Here is a 20,738-nt window from a genome sequence, read left to right as displayed (position 1 = left end):
TACATTTTCTATTTCATCAATTTCATAAACTAGCTAACACAAAATAATGGCTATAAGTTGTATGTACTACTGATATCAAAAATTGTGGGGAAATTATTAAATTGCCAAAGAGTATTGATATGTTGAAAATAAAAATAACAAATAAAATAATTTTTAAAAGCATTTCACAATTTTTTATTTCTCAATATATACACCTACTATATCTTGTCATTCTAATGGATACAATGCAATGGTATACATTTTTTTGCCATCCTTTTTGTAACTTTGGAAGCAAAATTAGACACTGATTCCTCCTCCCTCAGGAAGGGGCTCTAAAATACCTTTACATGGACAATGGCAAAAGAACAAGTATATGGATTCTTCTAGTGATCAATACTCACTGCCTTTGGAAAAACAATCATCAAGAGGGAATTACTATAAGAATAGTCATATTTTTAACCATCAACCTATTATAACTATACTACCCTCATTTGTTTTCCAGCTACATGCATCTGTGCAAATAGGAAAAACATAGACTTATAAAAAGGAGTGTATAAATGTGAATATCTATATAGTCATAAGAAGAAACAGAGTTTTAATTATCATATTCAATATTTTTATCTAGAAAAGCATTTGCAAAATAAAAAAATACTCTATTAAAATATACTGATTATTTAGCTACAAATTATATATTTGAATAAAATAATCCTTAATTCTGGAGTTCTTCAAGATTCTTTGTCCTTGAAATAAAAAGAATATCAACATTCAGATTCAGGATGTAGAGTTGTTAAGGATTTGCTACAGCTTTCAACATTTGCTGGATTTTTTTAGTATTATTTCTCACATTTGTTTTTTCTGCTTTTAGAAGATTTTTAATATCTTGTTCTGAATAAGATAGGTTGGAGGTTTTATACCTTTTGTGCCAGTCAGATATGTTACCTTGGAAAACAAAAAGGATGAAATTCAATAAGCAAGCAAACATTTCCTATAATAATATGCTTTCAGCTTAGAAATAAATCTATACCTATCTTTTGTTTGGTACCCTTCAACATAAATTCAATAAAATATAAAAGGAGATAAAAATCCTTTGAAACAATTAGGGCTTCTTTAAGGACTTAGGAAAAGGCATTCTATAAGCATTAGAAAACAACCTTTGGAAAGATTTCCATAGCAAAATAACATAATATTACGGTAATTATATAAAATAGCAACATTTTTATGATCAAACAGGGTAATTAAAGCTACATCCATAATCCAATCCAATCCAACCTGTCAATCCAGTTTGGAGAATTTATCTGAATGGTAAATTACTGCTAAACATCATAAAAAGGTATTAATTTTAATCTTTTTGCTCAGAGATCATCAAACTGATCGTGTCAAACTGATCCTGGAATATGGGAAATAAATAGTTACATAGTGTGCTCCTTATTTTGTCTATGGAAGACTGAGACCTATTCACTTTGGATTACTTATTAAGAACCTGTAATGTACCTGCACAGTTTACTCTGTTGAAAAGTGGAAAGTGCATGACAGTTGGACCACCATTGCCCCTGAAGATGTAACAGTCTTCAGGGTTTTCTTTATCCTTGTCTAAATTTAGGGCATCAATTTCAGGAAAGGGAAGATTGTTTTCCTTGCAGTATTGACTTGCTTTCTTGATAGTCTGTGGGAAGAGAAGAAGAAGGAAAAGTTATACTTAATAAACTGCAGGACTCTATACTACTGATGAGATGTCTACACTGAGAGGGATTGTATCTATGCAAAAAAGAATGAGTCTGCCATGAATCAGTTATAGTAAGATACTAAACAATCTAGTCCAAGTAAAATAGACCAAGAGAGAAAATTGATATCTGAACTGGATTGGCACTGTTTTTTGTTTTTTTTAATTTTTAAAACAGTGCAGCAGCCAGTGGTGGGACTAAGCTGGTTCGCACCAGTTCAGCAGAACCGGTAGCTAATTTTTTGTTGCCCAGGCCTAGAATGGATTTCCGGAAGCAGCATTCACACAGAGAACTAGTTGTTCACATAGTTGAATCCCACCAATGGCAGAAGCTTGTATGATTTAAGAATGAAAGAGAATGAGACAAGAAGGAGGACACACAACAGAAAACATGAAGGAAAAGTACTAAGAATAGTATCTTTGACTAAGGCCTGTGACAGGGAGTGCAGTGATGAATAAAGCTCCAATTTTGGCTTCCCATATTTTCCCATTTTATCTGATCATTGATTAATTTTGACATTATGTTAGGAATTTTTTTACCTGTTTTCATAGGTATTTCTCTTAATATATTTTGAATAAAAATTACTAATGTTTAAGAGAGAAACAAATTTATGTCAGAATGTACTGAGTATGTATAACCAGGTGAGGTATTCTGAAGTAATTAAAATACCTGAGCTGAAATAATAACAGAATCATATATTGACCATACTGGTTGGGCTTTCACGGCACACTGAGTTGCAGGTTAGCAGGTCACATTGTAGTTTAGTATGCAATGGAAAGTTAACTATTGTGAAGTGCTGCTTCCTAATAAGAAATCTTGATCTCTGGTTAGTCCATAAGAACACAAATTGGTTTGTTTCACAATTTTTGTATACCAGCCCAAACTTAAAATTCTGGATTGTACACCGTACCACACCACACTATAAATCAAAGTCTTATTAGAATAAATGTTTCCAGGGCCTTGCTGGCATGAGATTTGGAGCCAACTATACTTCTGGGGAGAACATATTCCAGAGACTATTATTGAGAAGGCCTGACATCTTGTCCATGTCCCTGCATCTTCCAGGCAGAAGATGTAGTAGGCCTTCTGTCAATGTACAGAATAAGCAAAAAGAATCACACATTGTGAGGTGTTTCACATGTATTCCACCATAGAAGGCTTTATGATAATGGCTAGCACTTTAAATTAGAGCCAAAAGCCTATTGGAATTGATTATAATGATCTAAAAGAGATGTAATTGTACAATACTGGGTTTTGCCAGCTAACCTCTATCAGTTTCCACACCAGCTGCCTCTTGTAAATTGTCTTCACAAGCAGCATCATGTATTTACTTGCAATAGTTCAATCATAATAAAATCTTCCATTGTAGTCCAATTAAATACACACAAAAGGTAGACTGACCAGCCTCTATGCTCTCCCCCAAATATCTGATATCAGAAATTGCACAACCCAAAAAGCAGCATGTCAGTTTTTTAGACCCTTTCTCACTGACTTCAAATTTGAGAATAAGACTAATTTAATCGTTAAACAGTTAAGCTAAAGTGCATTAAAATATGTACACAATTTCTCACCTACTTTGATTATTGTGAGCGTTTCATCAATGCAACAATATGCTATTATAGGATTCCATAAATAGGATCTGTTCCAGTTTCCTTTGTTCCAATAACAGCAGCATATGTGTATGTATTTTCTTAGAACTATATTCTGTGTACCCGATGAAGTATATCATGATCCTCAAAAGTTTATGTCAAGATAAATTGTGCAGATATTCAGGAGATTTATTTTTTGTTTTTTTCTATAAAAAGACTAAATGCAGATAGTTTTCTCTGTTTATTAATCTATTTTTAAATCTAGAGTTAGATCTATTCATCTATTTTTGCAATTTATTTTTATGTGATTTGTTGCATTTCTGTTTTCTATTACTTAACACAGACATTTTGATACAAAAGTACATTTTGAATACATTTTGAATGTATTTTTCAGCTGTCAGTTGCATCATGACATTTTGAAAAGTATAGATTTGGATATGGCAAAGAAGTCCTTTCTACCAATAGGGATGGTATTCATACATTAGATAAATTTGTGCAAAAAGGAGAGCTTAATTGATGTCTCTTCTGGGATATGCAGAGCTTTGAGAGGGTGATTCATTTCATTGATCATTCAAGTGAACATCTGCTTTAAAATAACTCTTGGAAACAAATATGTGTCCTGCTTTTAATTAGCAAGAGAGAGCAGATAGTTGCAAACTGCACTGATGATGTTACCTAGTTTGGGTAATGAAACATCTGCCAGAAAACGAGCAAGCTCGGGGAGCACCAGGGACCCCTCAGAGCAGATATGTCTTGTCTCTCAATAGCACAGGCATGATACATGTATAGAAAGGATCTTAAATTGGAATGAGCACTCAAAGAAGGATGGTTCCATCCTTTTCTATCAAGAAGCACTGCACTTTTACAAGGAAGCAATTTATGAAACTGATTTGCCTCAGGGTGAAAGTTACTATGACTAACTCCTAAAATGTGTCATTAAATTTCAGCTTGAACAATATAGTTAGTATCTCAAAGTAAATATACTTATTATAAAAAGAATATAAAATACCAACAAGAAAAACTTACCTCAAAACAATCTCCTTCACTAAAATCAAAAGACAGAATGAGTTCCACTTTTCTTTCTGGACGCAAGATAAGGGGGTAAGCAGAATTTATGACTATGCCAGCATCTGCCAACTGAATATCTGTCTTATCAGTCATGTTTTTGTCCTTCAGGTCAACTAAGGGCAGAGAACGAAATATTTTCTTTATCATTTATCCATAGAGATCACTTTGAATATTCAGTTACATGATAAAAACCTAATCTGGAGCCATGAAAATGGCTCATTCTCCCATATATCTAAATTCTTAGCTCTGATAAGCATTATCCTTTCCTCTCTTGGGTACAAAATAAAATAATTCAAAATGATTGAGAAGTTATTGTAATATTATTCTAGTGTTATACTTACATTAACAATCACTTCTAAATATATTGTACCAAATCCCATCAAATGTCTACAATGAACTTTTTCTGGTTTAAGCACATAAAATGAGCTCTTTTAGATAATTCCAGATACTTATCTAATCCAATTCAGTGATTAGGAAGCACATAAATGAAGATTTACTCCATTGCTACTCTTTAGAAACTGACTTTTTAAGTACATCTTTGCTCATGGCATTAGAACACAGTTATCCAGTAGCCATTTTGTTAAAATTATTTCTTTTAACTGGTTCATACTTTGGATGTCAGGGAACTACTGTATTAGTTGGCATTTTAAACATGTTCTTCAAATATTATGTTGCCAGTAATTTGGTGTAGTTAAGATGCTAGGTCTAGAAACCAAAAGATTGTGAGTTCGGGTCCCTTCTTAGGCATTAAAACTGACTGACTCTGGTCTAATCACTTTCTCTCAGCACAAACCATCTCGCAGGTTTGTTTAGTGGAGAAGGGAAGGAGGAGGAAGGAGCATAATATGTGTTCACACCTTGAATTATTAATAAAGTAATAAAGGTGGTGTAAAAAGCAAATAAATAAATAAATAAATATGCTAGACAACATTTAATTTTGCTTTGCTTGCTGAGAAAAGTAAACATATATATTCACCTCACAATTATCTCAATAGTTTAAAGCATCTAGACTCATAGTGGCGAACCTATGGCACGGGTGCCAGAGGTGGCACTCAGAGCCCTCTCTGTGGGCATGCACGCTATTGCCCCAGTCCTAGGCCTTCAGCTGGGTTTTATAAAACCTTTTTGCTTTAGGCCTTCACCACCGTGTACAAAAAAAAAAAGGTTCAATCAATCAGTCAATTTCAACTTCTCGCAGGAAAAAAAAAGATCTTGCAAAGTTGGAATTGACTGATTGAACTTTTTAGTCCCACCCGTTACCACTGCAGCCATGCCCACCCAATGGGCCATACCCACCCAGCACTCCGTCTCTAAAAGTTTTGCCATCACTGATCTAGACATTCTTGCTTGATTTTGGAAAGTAATCAGATTTAAGCATGTTTAGTATTTGGATGTGAACCACATGGAAATTTCTAGGTAATTTCTATTTATAATAGAGTTTAAAAAGTGGACATAACGTAACGTTCCAATATAAATATTTCTAACAATTTGTTCCTCTTCTTACATATAGTTCTTTATCTCTATATATACATATATATATTTCTATACAATATCTAATTTATTTCTCTATTTACTAACCTAAAATTATATGTATTTCTATCTTAACACTAGACTATAACCTGGACAATCCTCCTTGATTCACACCAATAGTAGAATTTGTCCCAGATTTTGAAGTAATCTGATTCAGTCTTGTCCTTCAGTTCCATTGTGAGCCTGTCCATATCGGTTCACAATATTTATACTGGAATGTTATGTTATGTCCTCTTTTTTTTAACTGTATTATAAATAAAAAACTTTTTATAAAAGAAAAAAGAAATTACTAGGTAATTTCTTAAGTAGGAAAGCCATTTCTGTAACCCTGCCAAGAAAACTGTATGAGTGTAATTAATAGGATTTAATTTTAACTTAAGAATGTATTTGTCATTTTTTCTCTTATCATAAAAGATTGTCACAACTGAAGAGAAATAAATTTAAAAGCATATGCATTCATATTAATTTAAGTTATTCTTACTGCATTTGTAAGTATAGTTAGAGATGTTTCCCCATTTCCATTTACAGATACAAATAGTTTTGTACATAAATTTCACGATATCCCATATATCTGAAAAATAATAACAATAATATTAATAATATGACAAAACAATATCCATTCATTTAAATATTTTTCCATTTAGTACTTATATACACAATCCCATACACTCCCATATACACAATCACAATTTTCTAGGGAACCTATGAAAAACAAACTTGCTACTGTGGCTTCGTTACAAATAGCTAGCCTGAAACCTTGGTTAAAAATGTAAAAATCAAAATTTGGTAAATACTTTGCATATAAAAGAAAGATGAAAGTATTAAAATATGCATGGAAAATAATATTTAATTGAATATTTAATTAAATGTATTATTTATAAAAGGAAATTAATGTAGTTGTCCCAACTTCACTAGGGGTTTTTTTTTTTTTTTTGAGTTTATTCTTTGACACATGTTTCAAAGCTTAAACCACAGTCCTAGTCTAGAAAACACTATTACACTCCATAATTTTCTCATCCCATAAATTGGTCAACTTGATGGTTAAAGATGAAGCTATTTATCATCTACCTAGAATATTAATGATGAGCTCACCATGTCCAAGATGTTGTATGGGGAACTCCCAACTTAACTCCTGCATAGTAATCTTCTCTGTACTCTCTTCCAGTTCATTTATGACTATCAGAAGTATGAAATCAGAGCAATAAGTGTTTTAATGAACAGCTTTTAATATTATAAACATTAGTTGTGATGGCTAGTTCTGAAATTCTGGTAGTAAATTAACACTGAGGGTGCTGTAACTTTTTCTGACGTAAAGGCCGCAGAAAAAGTAGTTTGTTATTTTTGAGGTCAAAAGTGCCCCCAAAAGAAATAAAGGTAAGCATACAATCTGACCTAATTTTATGTATATTTCAACTGAATTTTAATTGATTATAGATAATATGACTACACCCCAGTGAAATATATAATACATTTCCTTATCTATCTGCACTATAAAATGCAATTTAATAAAAAAATATCAATAGTCATTTTAGGGCTCTACATATTTAGCAAATGGAAAGATAAAACCTGTTTCAATAATTCATTTACCACAGCAGAATAAAACTGCAAATAGTCATTAGAGGCTGCAGTTATGTTTTATGAATTTTCTTTTAACAGCTGAATGAGGCAAGGTCATGAGAATGGCAGTACTGTTAATAAACATTTAAAAGAAAAATTGGCATATCTGAAATGACAGTGTTCTGTTTTTTTCTTCCTTTTCTTTAAACTTTGTTTATGGATTCCAATAGTTTCAATTATAGAGTTCTAGAGGAACAGTGGTCTGCAAGGGGAAAGGGCAATAAATGTGCGTAGCAAGTAGCAAGGTCATACAGCAGTGATATACATGTACATATGTTGGAATTTATCTATTTATTAAAGTTCCATATATTGCTAAATAACCAAGACTGTGCAAGGATTTGATTTGAAGATTCAAAGCAAAGGCAATTCAATCATGTCATTAAGCTAGATTATTTGATATGTTCAGTGGGTGACTATAGATCGATTGGAGAAAAATTGTACAACAAAGGGAAAATTCAAATCAAAATCATTCTTCCCTGATCCATCCTATTCATTTTAACTCTCTTTTTTCCAGAATTTCAAAGCAGATGTAGTCTTTCAGACATAAATAAATCTTTATGAATGTATTTTCAAGGTGAATATCTTACAGCTATATCTAGATACAATTTTAGGGAGTTCCAAGTTACTTTTTTTCCTCACAATTTAAAACAGAGAATGAAAAATTTAAGGAAACTAATTCAAATAACAAATATCCAAATCATTGTGGCAAAATAGCAAACAATATAAATCTTAGAACTACATTTTCATATTTCTAAATTTATTTCTAATTCAGCCATGAAAATGACCATGAGGATGACATTAATGTACAGTATATATGATACTTACTTGTTGTAATTTCTTTGTGACTGATGATTCCTTTTTTTTCAGCTGGGCAAATATATAAATAATTTAAAAGAATGTCACTGAGATGAAAAGTTAATATGCAGTAAAATGATTTTACAAGAAAACAGTTGTACCAAGGTTCTTGTAGAAAGAACCTATTCTAATTCTGTATATTCTAGGCCACCCTTAAAAACTGACTGGTTGACTTTGAGCCAGTCACTCTGTCAGCCTAACTTTGCAGGGTTATTGTTGTAAGAAACATAGAAAGCAGGGGAGATAGTAGTAGTAGTAGTAGTAGTAGTAGTAGTGGTGGTGGTAGTAGTGGTAGTAGTAGTCGTCATCATCTGAATAGTGGACATGGCAGTGCCTGGAGTCAGCAGAATAGACAAGAAAGAACTGGAGAAGATAACAAAATACAAAGACCTACAAACAGAAATAGAACTGTGGCAAAGGCAAGCAAGGGTAGTACCAATAGTAATAGTTGGCTTAGGTGCACTGGAGCACCACTTGAACACCATTGGCATTGACAAATTTGCCATCAGTCAATTGCAAAAGACAGCTTTACTCGGAATAGATTTCATCTTACAACAATAACTGTAACTCTATTCAACATCCAGATCTGCCTATCCCAGGTCTTTGGTAAGGATTTGATAGGTAGACAAAAATGCCAAACCCAGTCTGAATATCTGGATGACTGTGCAATTATTATTATTACAACAGGAAGAACTTAAGCACCATCAAACACAATGGAAAGAAGTGGTCTGTAGGACAGTTTTAAAATATATACATTGTGAATCATATTTACCTGTAAATTCTAATTGTAAAATCTCAAGCAGTTTCAAAAAATGTTTTCCACTTTCAGTTGGGTCTAGAGAATAATCGATTTCCTTCAGGCTACAACAAAAGTTGTAGGTATCACTGGGTCCTTTGTCTTTTGAATATAATTAGAGATGGGAATAATAGATTAAAGCATTAAACTTACCATGCCATCAAATCTTTGGAACCTCTACTATTTATACTTCTGAAATTGCATACCAGATAATACTTCCAAAAGTTCTTCCAAACTGAATTTACTAAATTTTATAAAACAAACTAGAACTAAGATAGATGCAGGTAGAACAATGTTAGCAGATTATTGGCTGGAGAATTCTGAGATTTGTAAATCCAACAATTGTGGAAGGCTCAAAGATATCCATGGGGGAAGTCCAAAATATTATGATGCCATCCATGATCAAAGCCTCACAGTTTTTTATATGATTATACAATGAGCCCAACATCTTTCTTTTTTGGGATCTCCCCCCCCCCCCAAGGAGGCACTCCTACAAAGGGCACTTTAGTTGTTTCAATTAATGAATCAATTCACAGGCAACGATACAAAGATCTGAAAATGTATAGTGAATGGTATTGCTGTTAGTCTGTTTAACATATTTCCTTTTCTTCTTATCACATGGATTATTTTTTTTTGCTTATTATTTCTCTTCTATTACTATAGAGAAAAACAACACTTCACTTTGCATTTTGTATAATGCTGCTTATCTCAAAAGAGAGGAAAAGAATAGATAGAACTATAGACATGCACATATATACTTTAATTGCCATTGAATTTGTTTTGTTTAGTGAGGGCAGATGGATTTTGAAAATCCAATAGATAGTCTGATGCAAAGCTCAATCTAAAGCTAAATGAAATGGACAAGAGAACTCTTTCACCTTTTCAACCAGATACACACATCTAATTCCACAAGAGAATTCACTACTATGTTCTTGCTGGCAGGAATTCATCTTCTAATTATGCATCAAAAGAGGAAGCCACTACCAAAATCATGATGAACATCACAGAAATAGAACCAAAAACTAAAACCCACCATTCTTTAAGGTCAACTTACTTTCTAGGATTTCAATAATGTTTGTGATATGCTTCTTAGCATCTGCATATGTTTTAGTTTCCATAATACATGCTTGGCTTTCCATAATATGCTGAGAGAAATGTGTTATCTCTAAAGCAACTTTACAATAGTCACAGGTACATCTGTATTCTTCAAAAACAGAATGAAATTGTTGAATTATTTTATATCTACAAAGTGAGTGCTCATTTCTTAAAATACAGTATATATAAAAATATCTTGTCCAACCCCAACCAGATTTCAAGCTACAGTTCAGTTTTTCAGAGAATATTCCTTCCTTAACAAGTTGTTTTTTGTTTTTTAAAAAATATGATAGCCCTGTAATTGCCAGGTCATATTATGATTCTGAGTGAATGGCAATGGATTGTAAAAGCAGCCAGACTATCATCTGAAGCAAGAAGAGAAGCTTTGACTCTTGCTGGAAAGAACAATTAGTAAATTAAGGACTATCTATATAGCCATCTTTAGTACACCTAGGCCTAGCAGTTGTATGCTTCCTTAAGTGCTTCAACTTAAGGATGTTTTTACCTGTAAGGCAAAACATTTCTTGTTAAGATAATTGACATCATTTTGGAACCTTCTCTGGTGGTTGACTAGCTGGATGCGATTTTTGTGCATGTGCAAAAATCCCTTTTTCCAGCACCTTCAGGTGATGATGAAAAGTGGCGTTTGAAGAACTGAACAAAAAAAACCCACTGAAAAAATTCCTCTATCATTTTGACTTCTACTGTCCTAATCATTTTTTTCTCATAGTATCATAGTTTCCTAACTTAAATATTGGCCATGGCTGCATTCTCACAAGCTGACATCTCTATTTTTGGTTCTTTAGACCAAAAAGCTACTATCGATATTGCATAAAGCAAACACAGGGATTTAAATGTGATAAAAAGAAAATGGTTTTCTTTTGAAGAGATCTGATGTTGTGTATTTCAGACAAGCTGGGGAATTTACCTGATGCTAGATAATGAGAAATCATCTTCTTAATGATATCTAGAAATGTAATAGAGTTAACAGTTCAGTTTATAAATATGTCCACAACCTCTTTTAAAAAATATTACACTTCAGAAAATAACTTTTTCTATATCAACCTATCTATTATTTAACATCATTTTAAGATTATCCTGCCATGTAAATACCTGAAAGTTATTATCTTCAAATTAAGACTTGGAAATTTCTTTTTTGATGACTTGCCAGGACTGTTTTATTTGATAGTTTTAATGTTTTAGTTAACGGGTATGTTTATTTTCTTGGCAGTTTTAATGGATTTTTTTCAATCTGTTATCCAGCTAGGCCGGTTCTAAAATCTTTTAATCTAACATAATTTAATTAGAGATCAAAACTCCAAGGAGCTCAGAAATATGTATCTGCTCCCTTACTTAAAAAATAATCAGCAACAACATAATTTTAAAACTGCAGTAAAATAGATTGCAGGATGATATAAGAGAAAAGCAAGCTTAATCTATCCTACAATCCTATCCTGTTCCTATAGCACAGCGGTTCTCAACCTGTGGGTCACGACCCCATTTGGGGTCGAACAACCATTTCACAGGGGTCGCCAAACAACGCAGTCCGCCATTTTTTCCCCTTTTCCTTAGTTGTGCTACTCCCTTTTATTCCATTGGCTTTTGAAAGCCAATAGAATAGACTCTCTTGAATAGAGTCTAATTCTATTGGCTTTCAAAAGCCAATAGGAATTGTCCAGGCTGTCTCTACCCTGCTGAGCCCGCCAAAAGCCCCAGTCTGCAAACGGTGCTGTAAGTTATCTGCCACTAAGGCAAGCTGTCTGGAAGCTTCCACCCCTCCCTGCTGAGTAGCTACTAAAAATGTAAGTAAAAGAGGGCCAGGGGTGGGAGATGGGAGGCCGGCGGGCACAGGGAGGGTTGCTGGCACACATGGGGCCTGGTGGGTGCCTTACCTCCCTTGGGCTGGACCAGCTGTTGGCCCAGCCGGTGGTCGCCCTGTGCCGTCACTGCCCCTTGCCAGGTACGCCTCGGCCAGCGCAGGGGGCGGCACCATGCATGTGTGGTGCTCCTGGGCAGGGAAAGTCCTCAACTTATGACCGGTTGGGTAGTCCTTGACTTACGACTGGTTGGGTAGTCCTTGACTTACGACCGGTTGGGGTCACGGCATTAAAAAGGTTGAGAACCATTGCTATAGCACAATTACTTCTGTAAGCAGAGTGATGGAGAGGATAGCTCAGTGCGAAAGGATATACCCAAAATCAGTTCAGTCCCCTCATCTGCTATGAAAGTTTGGAAGAAGTTTGGAAGAAACCTCAGTGTGAAATTTTGGAAAGCCACTACTAAACAGTGTGCACTAGTCAGAAGAAAACTGTGGCCTTCCAGTTGTTACTTATACCATCATGTCCAGTTGTGAAAAATGCTGTTCTATTAGAGATATTCAAGTAGAATAGAATAGAGCTGGAAGGGACCTTGGAGGTCTTCTAGTCCAGGCCCCCGCTCAAGCAGGAGAACCTATACCATCTCAGAAAAGTGACTGTCTAGCCTCTTCTTAAAAATCTCCAGTGATGGAGTGCCCATGATTTCTGGAGGCAAGCTGTTCCACTGGTTAATTGTTCTCACTTTCAGGAAGTTTCTCCTTAATTCCAGGTTGCTTCTCTCTTTGCTCAGTTTCCAACCATTGTTTCTTGCCCTATCCTCTTTGGTGAATAATGTGACCCCATCTTCTTTGTGGCAGCCCCTCAAGTACTGGAATACTGCTATCATGTCTCCCCTATTTCTTTTTTAATTCAGATTAGCCAGATCCAAGTCCTGCAGCCATTCTTCATATGTTTTAGTCTCCAGGCCTTTGATCATCTTAGTTGCTCTTCTCTGAATTTTTTCCAAACTCTCAACATCTTTTTTGTGATATGGTGACCAAAATTGGCTGCAGTATTCCAGGTATGTTCTTACTACGGTTTTATAAACAGTACTAATACTTTGCAAGATCTTGATTCTATGCCTCTGTTTATACAAGGATTGCATTAGCTTTTTTGGCTGCTGCTACACACTGCTGGCTCATGGTCAAGTGATCGTCCACTAAGACCCCAAGGTCCCTCTCACTGTTACTGTTTTTATGCCAGGTCTCGCCCAGTCTGTAATTATACCTTTGATTTTTCCTGCCTAAATGTAAAATTTTGCTTTTCTCCTCACTGAAACTCATTTTGTTGGACAGGGTCTATTGTTCAAGTTTGTCAAGATCTTTTTGGATCCTGCATTTGTCTTCTGGGGTGTTGGCTATTCCTGCCAGTTTGATGTCATCTGCAAATTTGATGAGTTCCCCTTCAATTCTCTCATCTTAGTCATTTATGAAGATATTGAAGAGTACAGTTTGCCAGCCAGCTACGGATCCATCTGGTGGTGATGTTGTCTGTTCCACCTTTTTCTAGCTTACCAAGGTCTACTTCATCAAATGTCTTACTGCAGTCTATGTCCACTGTATTTCGCTGGCTACTGTTTATAATTTTGATTGCTTTTTAGTTGTTCGCAGATCTGTTTTTTTAATTATCTTTTCCAGGATCTTCCCAGGTATTGATGTTAGACTGATTGGTCTGCAGTTTCCTGGATCTGTTTTTTTTTCCCCTTTCTTAAAGATGGGAACCACATCAGCCCTTTTCCAATCCTCAGGTATTTCCCCAGTGCTCCAGGATTTTTGAAAGATATGGTGCAATGGTTCTGAGATAATATCTACCAGTTCCTTCAGAACTCTGGAATGTAATCTGTTGGGTCCTGGTGATTTATATTCATCAAGTCGGATAATATTCTCTTACCATTTTCTTGCTTATTTTCATTTTTATTTCTAGTTTGTCTTTTTTGGGTGGTTGTTTTTTTGGGGGGGAGTATGTTAGGCTATAGTTTCTTTTTGTGTGAAGACTCATGCGAAGTATGAATTAAGCAGCTCTGCTTTCTCCTTGTTGCCTGTATTTCAATAGACACTGCTTATCTGGGAAAACAATCTGACTTTATATGAAGAAATTTCCTTTGCCCTTTGCTCTAGAGCAGGGGTACCCAATCTCCGGTCCATGGACTGGTATCAGGCCGCAGCATGCCAGCAACTGGTCCACACAAACAAGCAAAGCCCCATCTGCGGGATGCAGTCAGCACATAAAACTATGCACCTCCGGTCCGCAGAACAACTTCTCTCCATGGAACCAGTCCCTGGTGCCCAAAAGGTTGGGGACCTTTGCCCTAGAGCAATGAGTCATTCCTTCAAGCTGCAATTCTATCCACATTCTGTTCTAAATTCTTCTGTGATCACATTTCCATATAAGAAGGCATAAGTGAGAACTTAATTTATTCACTGCATCCAATATGAAATATAAATACCTATTAAAACTCTCATGTCTTCTTTGAAATTTGCAATAGCACTTCCCCATAATCCTGAAAGAAAAGAAACAGTTTTCTAGAAATTTAGCAAAATGTGCAAGCATATGTTATATCAGATAGCATGTTTAAATGAAAGGCTAACTTGCATTTTCTGGATCAATGTGTGGGCCATTCTTCCAAAAGCAAGACATGGCAATTGAAACACAAGTAAATATGATTCCATTCTATTTAAAATTAAACCAAGAAATATAGTTAATATGACTATCTCAAATTACATATTTATTTAATAATTTTGCCCCTTGGTCATATTAAAAATTTGGACATAATTTGGAGAAGTTTCAGATATTCACTTGTATGTCTCATCTGAGTTATTTGTTATTTTGATTCTTTCCATCACCTCAAAACAACTGTTTTTACTACACTAAAAGCATTCTGGGAACCAGTGATGTCAGCCTGCATTTAGAAGTATTATGCCTGGATTTCCAGACTCAAAATATACATTCTTTCATCTTATTCAAAACTGGTGTAGGTATAACTCTTATAAATAGAAGCTGCATTGAATTCCATTTCTTTTGTCCAACATGTTTTATATCTATATAAAAAGTTAGTGATTGTATATGGCTATATAAGGCTACTTATAAGGATAGTTCCTTTCTTTGAAATCACAATACCTTATTTTCTTATTTTGGGTGTATCTAGCAGTGTGCAGGCAAGCATTATTGTGAACCAACTTCACACCAGAAGTCTGCATGCCCCGATGCTTGTTATAGATGGCTCATCTGAGCTTTTGTAACATTTCACAGTAGACTTCTGAACTGATAGTCAAACCATGCTCCATGAACTTCACTAGCAGTATTCCTTTGGCATCTTCACATTTGGGGGGATTTTCTATGGCACCACTTCCGGTGTGGTGTTGGTTCACAATAATCTTACCCCACGTTTACAGACCCAAGAACTTTTGAAGAAGTTCCATTGTGGTATTTTTGATCACCCCCCCCCCAATAGCCCAGATTTAGCACTGGCAACTATTACTAAGGAATTTCAAACCTTATAAGACATGACAAGTGCCTCAATTTGAATGGCGATTATGTCAAAAAGTAATGTTGTAGTTTTCTAATGTGTATAGTAAAAATTCTGTATCTACAAGTATCTGTCATTGATAACCAAACACATGTTTATTTCCGAATTGCCATAAATTGCAGCCTTATTCCAACACTACTGAGCACTAGTATATTTTTTCTTGTATGCATCATTGCATTTATCCACATTTTATTTGTGATGTTTCAACCATAAGTTTATACACTAATGCCTCTCAAAGACCCTAACACAGCTGCAAACATATCAGTAACCTTGCATAATTTATGTATAATAGTCTGTTCAATATTCCAAACTGGACTGAAGATTCCATGTAGTCTGTGCATATTGTACATCAGTATATCTCCATCAAAAACAATGCTACCTCTTAGATAAGACATTTTCTTTTCATTCTTCTTTTCCTTCAGTTTGTCATTCTCAAACTTGCTTCCAAGGAGAGTCCCATCCACAAATGCTCCAGGGTTAAAGAATCCAACCTCATGTGGTGTAAATTCAAACCAGATATCTTTTAAAATAATTAAAAATTACAATTTGAAGATGTTGAAACTATGATTGCAAAAACAGGGAATCTTTTTTAATATCCTGTTTTTGCATGAAGATTCCCTCAAAGTTTGGAGTCATTTCTTACAGGTTATTTTCCCTTTCTAATAATTCATTTAGCAACCTTTCAAACTTACAATGGCATTAAAAAAGTCAATTACAACCAGTCCTCGTGCTTATGACCATCACTGCATCCCTATGATTACATGATCAAAATTTGGGAGCTTGAAATCATAGGGATGTATTTACAATGGTTGCAGCATCTCAGAGTGATGTGATCACTATTTGTGAGCTTCTCAGCCAGCTTCTAACAAGAAAAAGCAATAGGGGAGGCTAGGTTTGCTTAATAACAGCGTGATTCCCTTAATATCTGCAGTGATTCACTTAACAACTATGGCAACAAGATTATAAAATTTGGCATATATATATATATATATATATATATATATATATATATATATATATATATATATATATTCCAGCACTTATTGATTTCAAAGTGAAAGTTGGGATAAACATAGATAGATTTTAATGTTTACCTGAGTGGATTTCACTTGCAGCAGCATCTAATTTGGTTGAATCCACTGCTGCATAGATTGGGTAAGGCACTATCCCATTCTTACAAATTTTCTGTTCATCAGACAGATGATGATCATCCAGCTGTTGAGAAAGAAGCTTATAAGCAAATAATCCATTTAAATATCTCATGTAAATTACATGGGTTTAATAGGCAGTTTGGTATATGTGAGTTCCGGGACACAGTGAGTTCTTGTCCTGCCTTAGACACAAAGCCAGCTGGGTAATTTTGGACAATCACTCTCTCTCAGTCCTGGGTGGGAGGCAAGAGGAAACCACTTCCAAAATCTTGCCAAGAAAGCTTCAGGGCTTGTCCAAGCAGTGACCAGGAGTCAATATTGAATTCAAGGTACATAAGCATGCTTGTGCAAGCATATTCTCTCTAAGGAAGGAAGGAAGGAAGGAAAGAAGGAAAGAAGGAAGGAAGGGAGGGAGGGAGGGAGGGAGGGGGGAGGGAGGAAGGAATCTTGGAGCATAAATCCTGTGATAAATTACTTCAGTACTGCTACTTAGAAATTTTCATGGCAAAATCTCTTCCATGCAAAAATCAAGCACAGGCTGAAGGAAACTTTAATTGTCCTGTTAGTACAAAAGTCTATTTTAGAAAAGGGATTTTAATCAAGTGTAGATCCGTATAGGGAAGACTTAAGTTTTATAAATATTGTTATTCCACTAATCAGTCCTCTCTCAATTGAAGCTACTATGTTAAAATAAGAAAGGAAAAAAATCTCTTTTATCACATTTAACTTTACAGACAAAGGATTTCTCTCTGAGAGTCCAATGAAAATTTCATATGCTTAGAATATTCACTACTGATACTCTTAGAAAAAAAGTGAGAAATTGAAATGGAATGGAATGGAAGAGAATGAATTGGAACATTCCACTCCATAATATTAAGTATAATCTCATTTTTTCCACTATTAGATTAATAATTTTCATTTTGCTTTCTTCCATAAGAAAGTAATTGTCTGTTATTCTTTCTCCCTCCCTCCCTCCCTCCCTCCCTCCCTCCCTCCCTCCCTAAAACAGTTGTGGTAAGGTATAGTGAAAAAAAAAGGGGGGGTTATGCAAAAGGTATTGTTTTTTGAGAATATTTGCATGTTTGCTTCTTAAATTAATTAAAACGGTTATAGCATCCATCATATTTCTAGGGAACAACAAAATATTTCTTAAAAGGAATTATTTATACTCACTTCATGCATTATTATGTAAACTATAACATAACCCCAAAAATCAGTTAAGGAGTATGTGTCATCTTTACTTGACTCAATCAGACTTTTTAAGGCTTTCTTCCAGTCCTGGAGTGGCTTTACCAGTTTGTGACACAACTTATCTTCCAAACTTTTTAGCTGTTTGTTCCATTCTTCAGTTTCATAAACGTATGACATACACCTTGAAAATAGATACAACTGTTGGCACAGCAATGGCAGAGGATCACACCCAATCTGAAAACTAAGGGTGAAAAAGGCATATTTCCCAACTTTTCTATTTTGCCTGAGATAGTGGCAGTCATGCTCTTGCCCAGAAAAATATGTCCCAGGAAATCCCAATAATCTTTTTAGTTCCTATTTCAGGAACAGGAAATAGTGGTTATCAGAATTCTGAACAGAAAGTTAAAAAGAGTGACATGTGGGCTTGATGTATATCTCATTGGAGAAAATAGGTCATGCAAGAGTTCTTCCCATCTGGATGGCTGTGGGAGTGACTAATATATACATATGAAACTACTAGCCAGATATTTAAGGTTGGTTTACTCAGAAGCGTTGCTTAATGAAAAAGTGATTTATTTTCCTTCCAGCTATGGTTCTACCCTCTAAAATGCAATTGCCATGTCATAGATTCACCCACCTATAGCCTGCAGAATTGGTAGAGACAATTTTATCTGGTCCTTTGCTTTTTGTTCAACTGCTATGTCTATAAATGTATAAATCATTCACCAATATAACTTGTTGCCACTTACCACGTAGAACCTGATACTCCACCAATATACATCACTGTATCCAGAAGACATTGTTCCTGCATCTCTTCCAGTGTTCCCAGCAGTGCAATCATAGCCCTCAGGCCTCCACCTGAACCCAGTATGGCAATATTGGGGACATTGTCCTGGGACCAGAGCAATAATTATTACTTTTGATAACATCCACTAGTCCAGTGTTTCCCAAACTTGACAATTTTAAGGCATGTGGACTTCAACTCCCAGAATTCCATAGCCAGCGTTGCTGGCTGTGGAATTCTGGGAGTTGAAGTCCTCAAGCCTTAAAATTGTCAAGTTTGGGAAACGCTGCACTAGTCATTTAAATACTTTTTAACAAGTTAAACACTGAACACTTAAATATTTTATGAACAGAAAAGGAAATCATATATTATATATTTATATATCATCTTCTATATCTATATCCTTTCTAATTATATATATATAGATCCACACACTACATACATGCATGCATACATATATCTCTTTATCTAAAATAAGTTGAAAAGATTCCCATGTGTTATTGTTATTAATTTTTATTTTTATTTAACACAAAGGATAATATATATCTAAATACATATCTTTTATTTCCAATTCAGTTCAAGATAGGGACACATAAAACCAATGGCAAAAGTCATTTGTGATAGCCTTAAAATTTAGAACCTAATTTTAGATCTAATATCATAACATAATGTGTCTTTTGTCTTTTGAAATTTAGTATGTCATCCTTCTACTACTTTTTCTCTTCTGTTTCCATCTGTGAAATGATTCTATTCATGTGTAACTAATCACAAAAAGTTAAAATGACCTATGAATATCATTGCTTTTTGTACCACAAATTCCAAACTCAGACTGTACTCAGACACTTATTAATATGTAATAATGTTTGTTAATGTGGCTAAATGTATTGTATCAAGCCAGTTTTTACAGTTTGTAAACTATGGTTTATAGCTTAGCATGTAGTGTGAACCCAGCTATTATAACTTCATCAACAAACTATCATGAAACAAGGCATGATTTAGTACCTTGTATGAATTCAGCACAAAAATTCACTTTTCTCAATTATCAAGCTGCTGTTGAAATGTATTTAAGATTCATTCAAATATTTTTCATTGTTTCCTACTTTCCCAATTCATTCTTCCTTTTAATTTCTCATGTGGATCCATTTATTTCTGGCCTACTGTTATCTAACTTTTTTAAATCTTTTCTTTAACCAATTTTAATAAATTTTAGTTCAACCTCAATTTTGCCAGCCTGACTACAATATAAGTTTATGTATGGACTTGACATATGCTTTCCCCAAACACATTTTAAGTAGATCACTACTGGTGATTTTATCAACAATGGAGCCATTTGTTTCTTGCTTTCCCTACCAAAGAGCCATATGCTGTACAGTTCCTCTTGTGTCTCCGAACTCCTAGTTGTAGCCCTTTAAGGTCTTTCAAGTTTGCTTCTGAATTGTGTTTGAATGTAGGGAAAAAAAGTGATTTACTACATAGTGATTTACTATGTAGTATATCATTATGTTGCTTATTAAGGGGTTTAACTTAAATTAAATCAACATTAAATTAAAGTAAATTCTGGCTCGTCCCCTCCCCCAACACTCTTAGCATACCATTAAAATCTCATAGTTTGAAAAAAAAAAGAGGCTGCATGTCAGTATAGAGTATCAATTTTTACCATGGAACATTCAATGTCATGCTTCTGAAGACATTTTTTCACTGTGCATTTTCTTGCTTCTACATGTTGTTTTTCATGGTTTGATATATCTCTGGAAATCCGGATAAGGCCACTATTTGGAAAGAAATACAGAAAGGCAGAAATCACTCATTGTTCAAACACTCCTTATCTACAAGGTCATTTAAAGAGTTCAAGTGTGAATAGAATAGAATAGAATAGAATAGAATAGAATAGAATAGAATAGAATAGAATAGAATAGAATAGAATAGAATAGAACTGGAAAGGACCTTGGAGGCCTTCTAGTCCAGCCCCCTGCTCAAGCA

General features: G+C 34.7%; 1 protein-coding gene across 1 annotated transcript; it reads right to left on the bottom strand.

Annotated features, from left to right (window-relative positions):
- Nucleotides 1-766: 766 nt before the first annotated feature.
- On the bottom strand, nucleotides 767-20,527 carry LOC120320004 (cytosolic phospholipase A2 gamma-like; the record flags this gene model as incomplete). The annotated part of the gene is made up of 13 exons (XM_039369427.1): nucleotides 767-918; nucleotides 1,471-1,642; nucleotides 4,316-4,470; nucleotides 6,369-6,458; nucleotides 9,132-9,257; nucleotides 10,210-10,359; nucleotides 11,179-11,217; nucleotides 14,553-14,606; nucleotides 16,012-16,152; nucleotides 16,727-16,847; nucleotides 17,957-18,155; nucleotides 18,724-18,866; nucleotides 20,416-20,527. Coding segments are annotated over 13 exons (1,654 nt in total), but the record flags the coding sequence as incomplete, so codon positions are not given.
- Between the last annotated feature and the right edge of the window lie 211 nt (nucleotides 20,528-20,738).

The sequence above is a fragment of the Crotalus tigris genome, unplaced genomic scaffold (assembly GCF_016545835.1).
Source record: "Crotalus tigris isolate CLP2741 ecotype Arizona unplaced genomic scaffold, ASM1654583v1 scf7180000021055.717220, whole genome shotgun sequence".
In the NCBI taxonomy this organism is placed as follows: Eukaryota; Metazoa; Chordata; class Lepidosauria; order Squamata; family Viperidae; genus Crotalus; species Crotalus tigris.
This window is presented reverse-complemented; position numbering and strand designations above follow the sequence as displayed.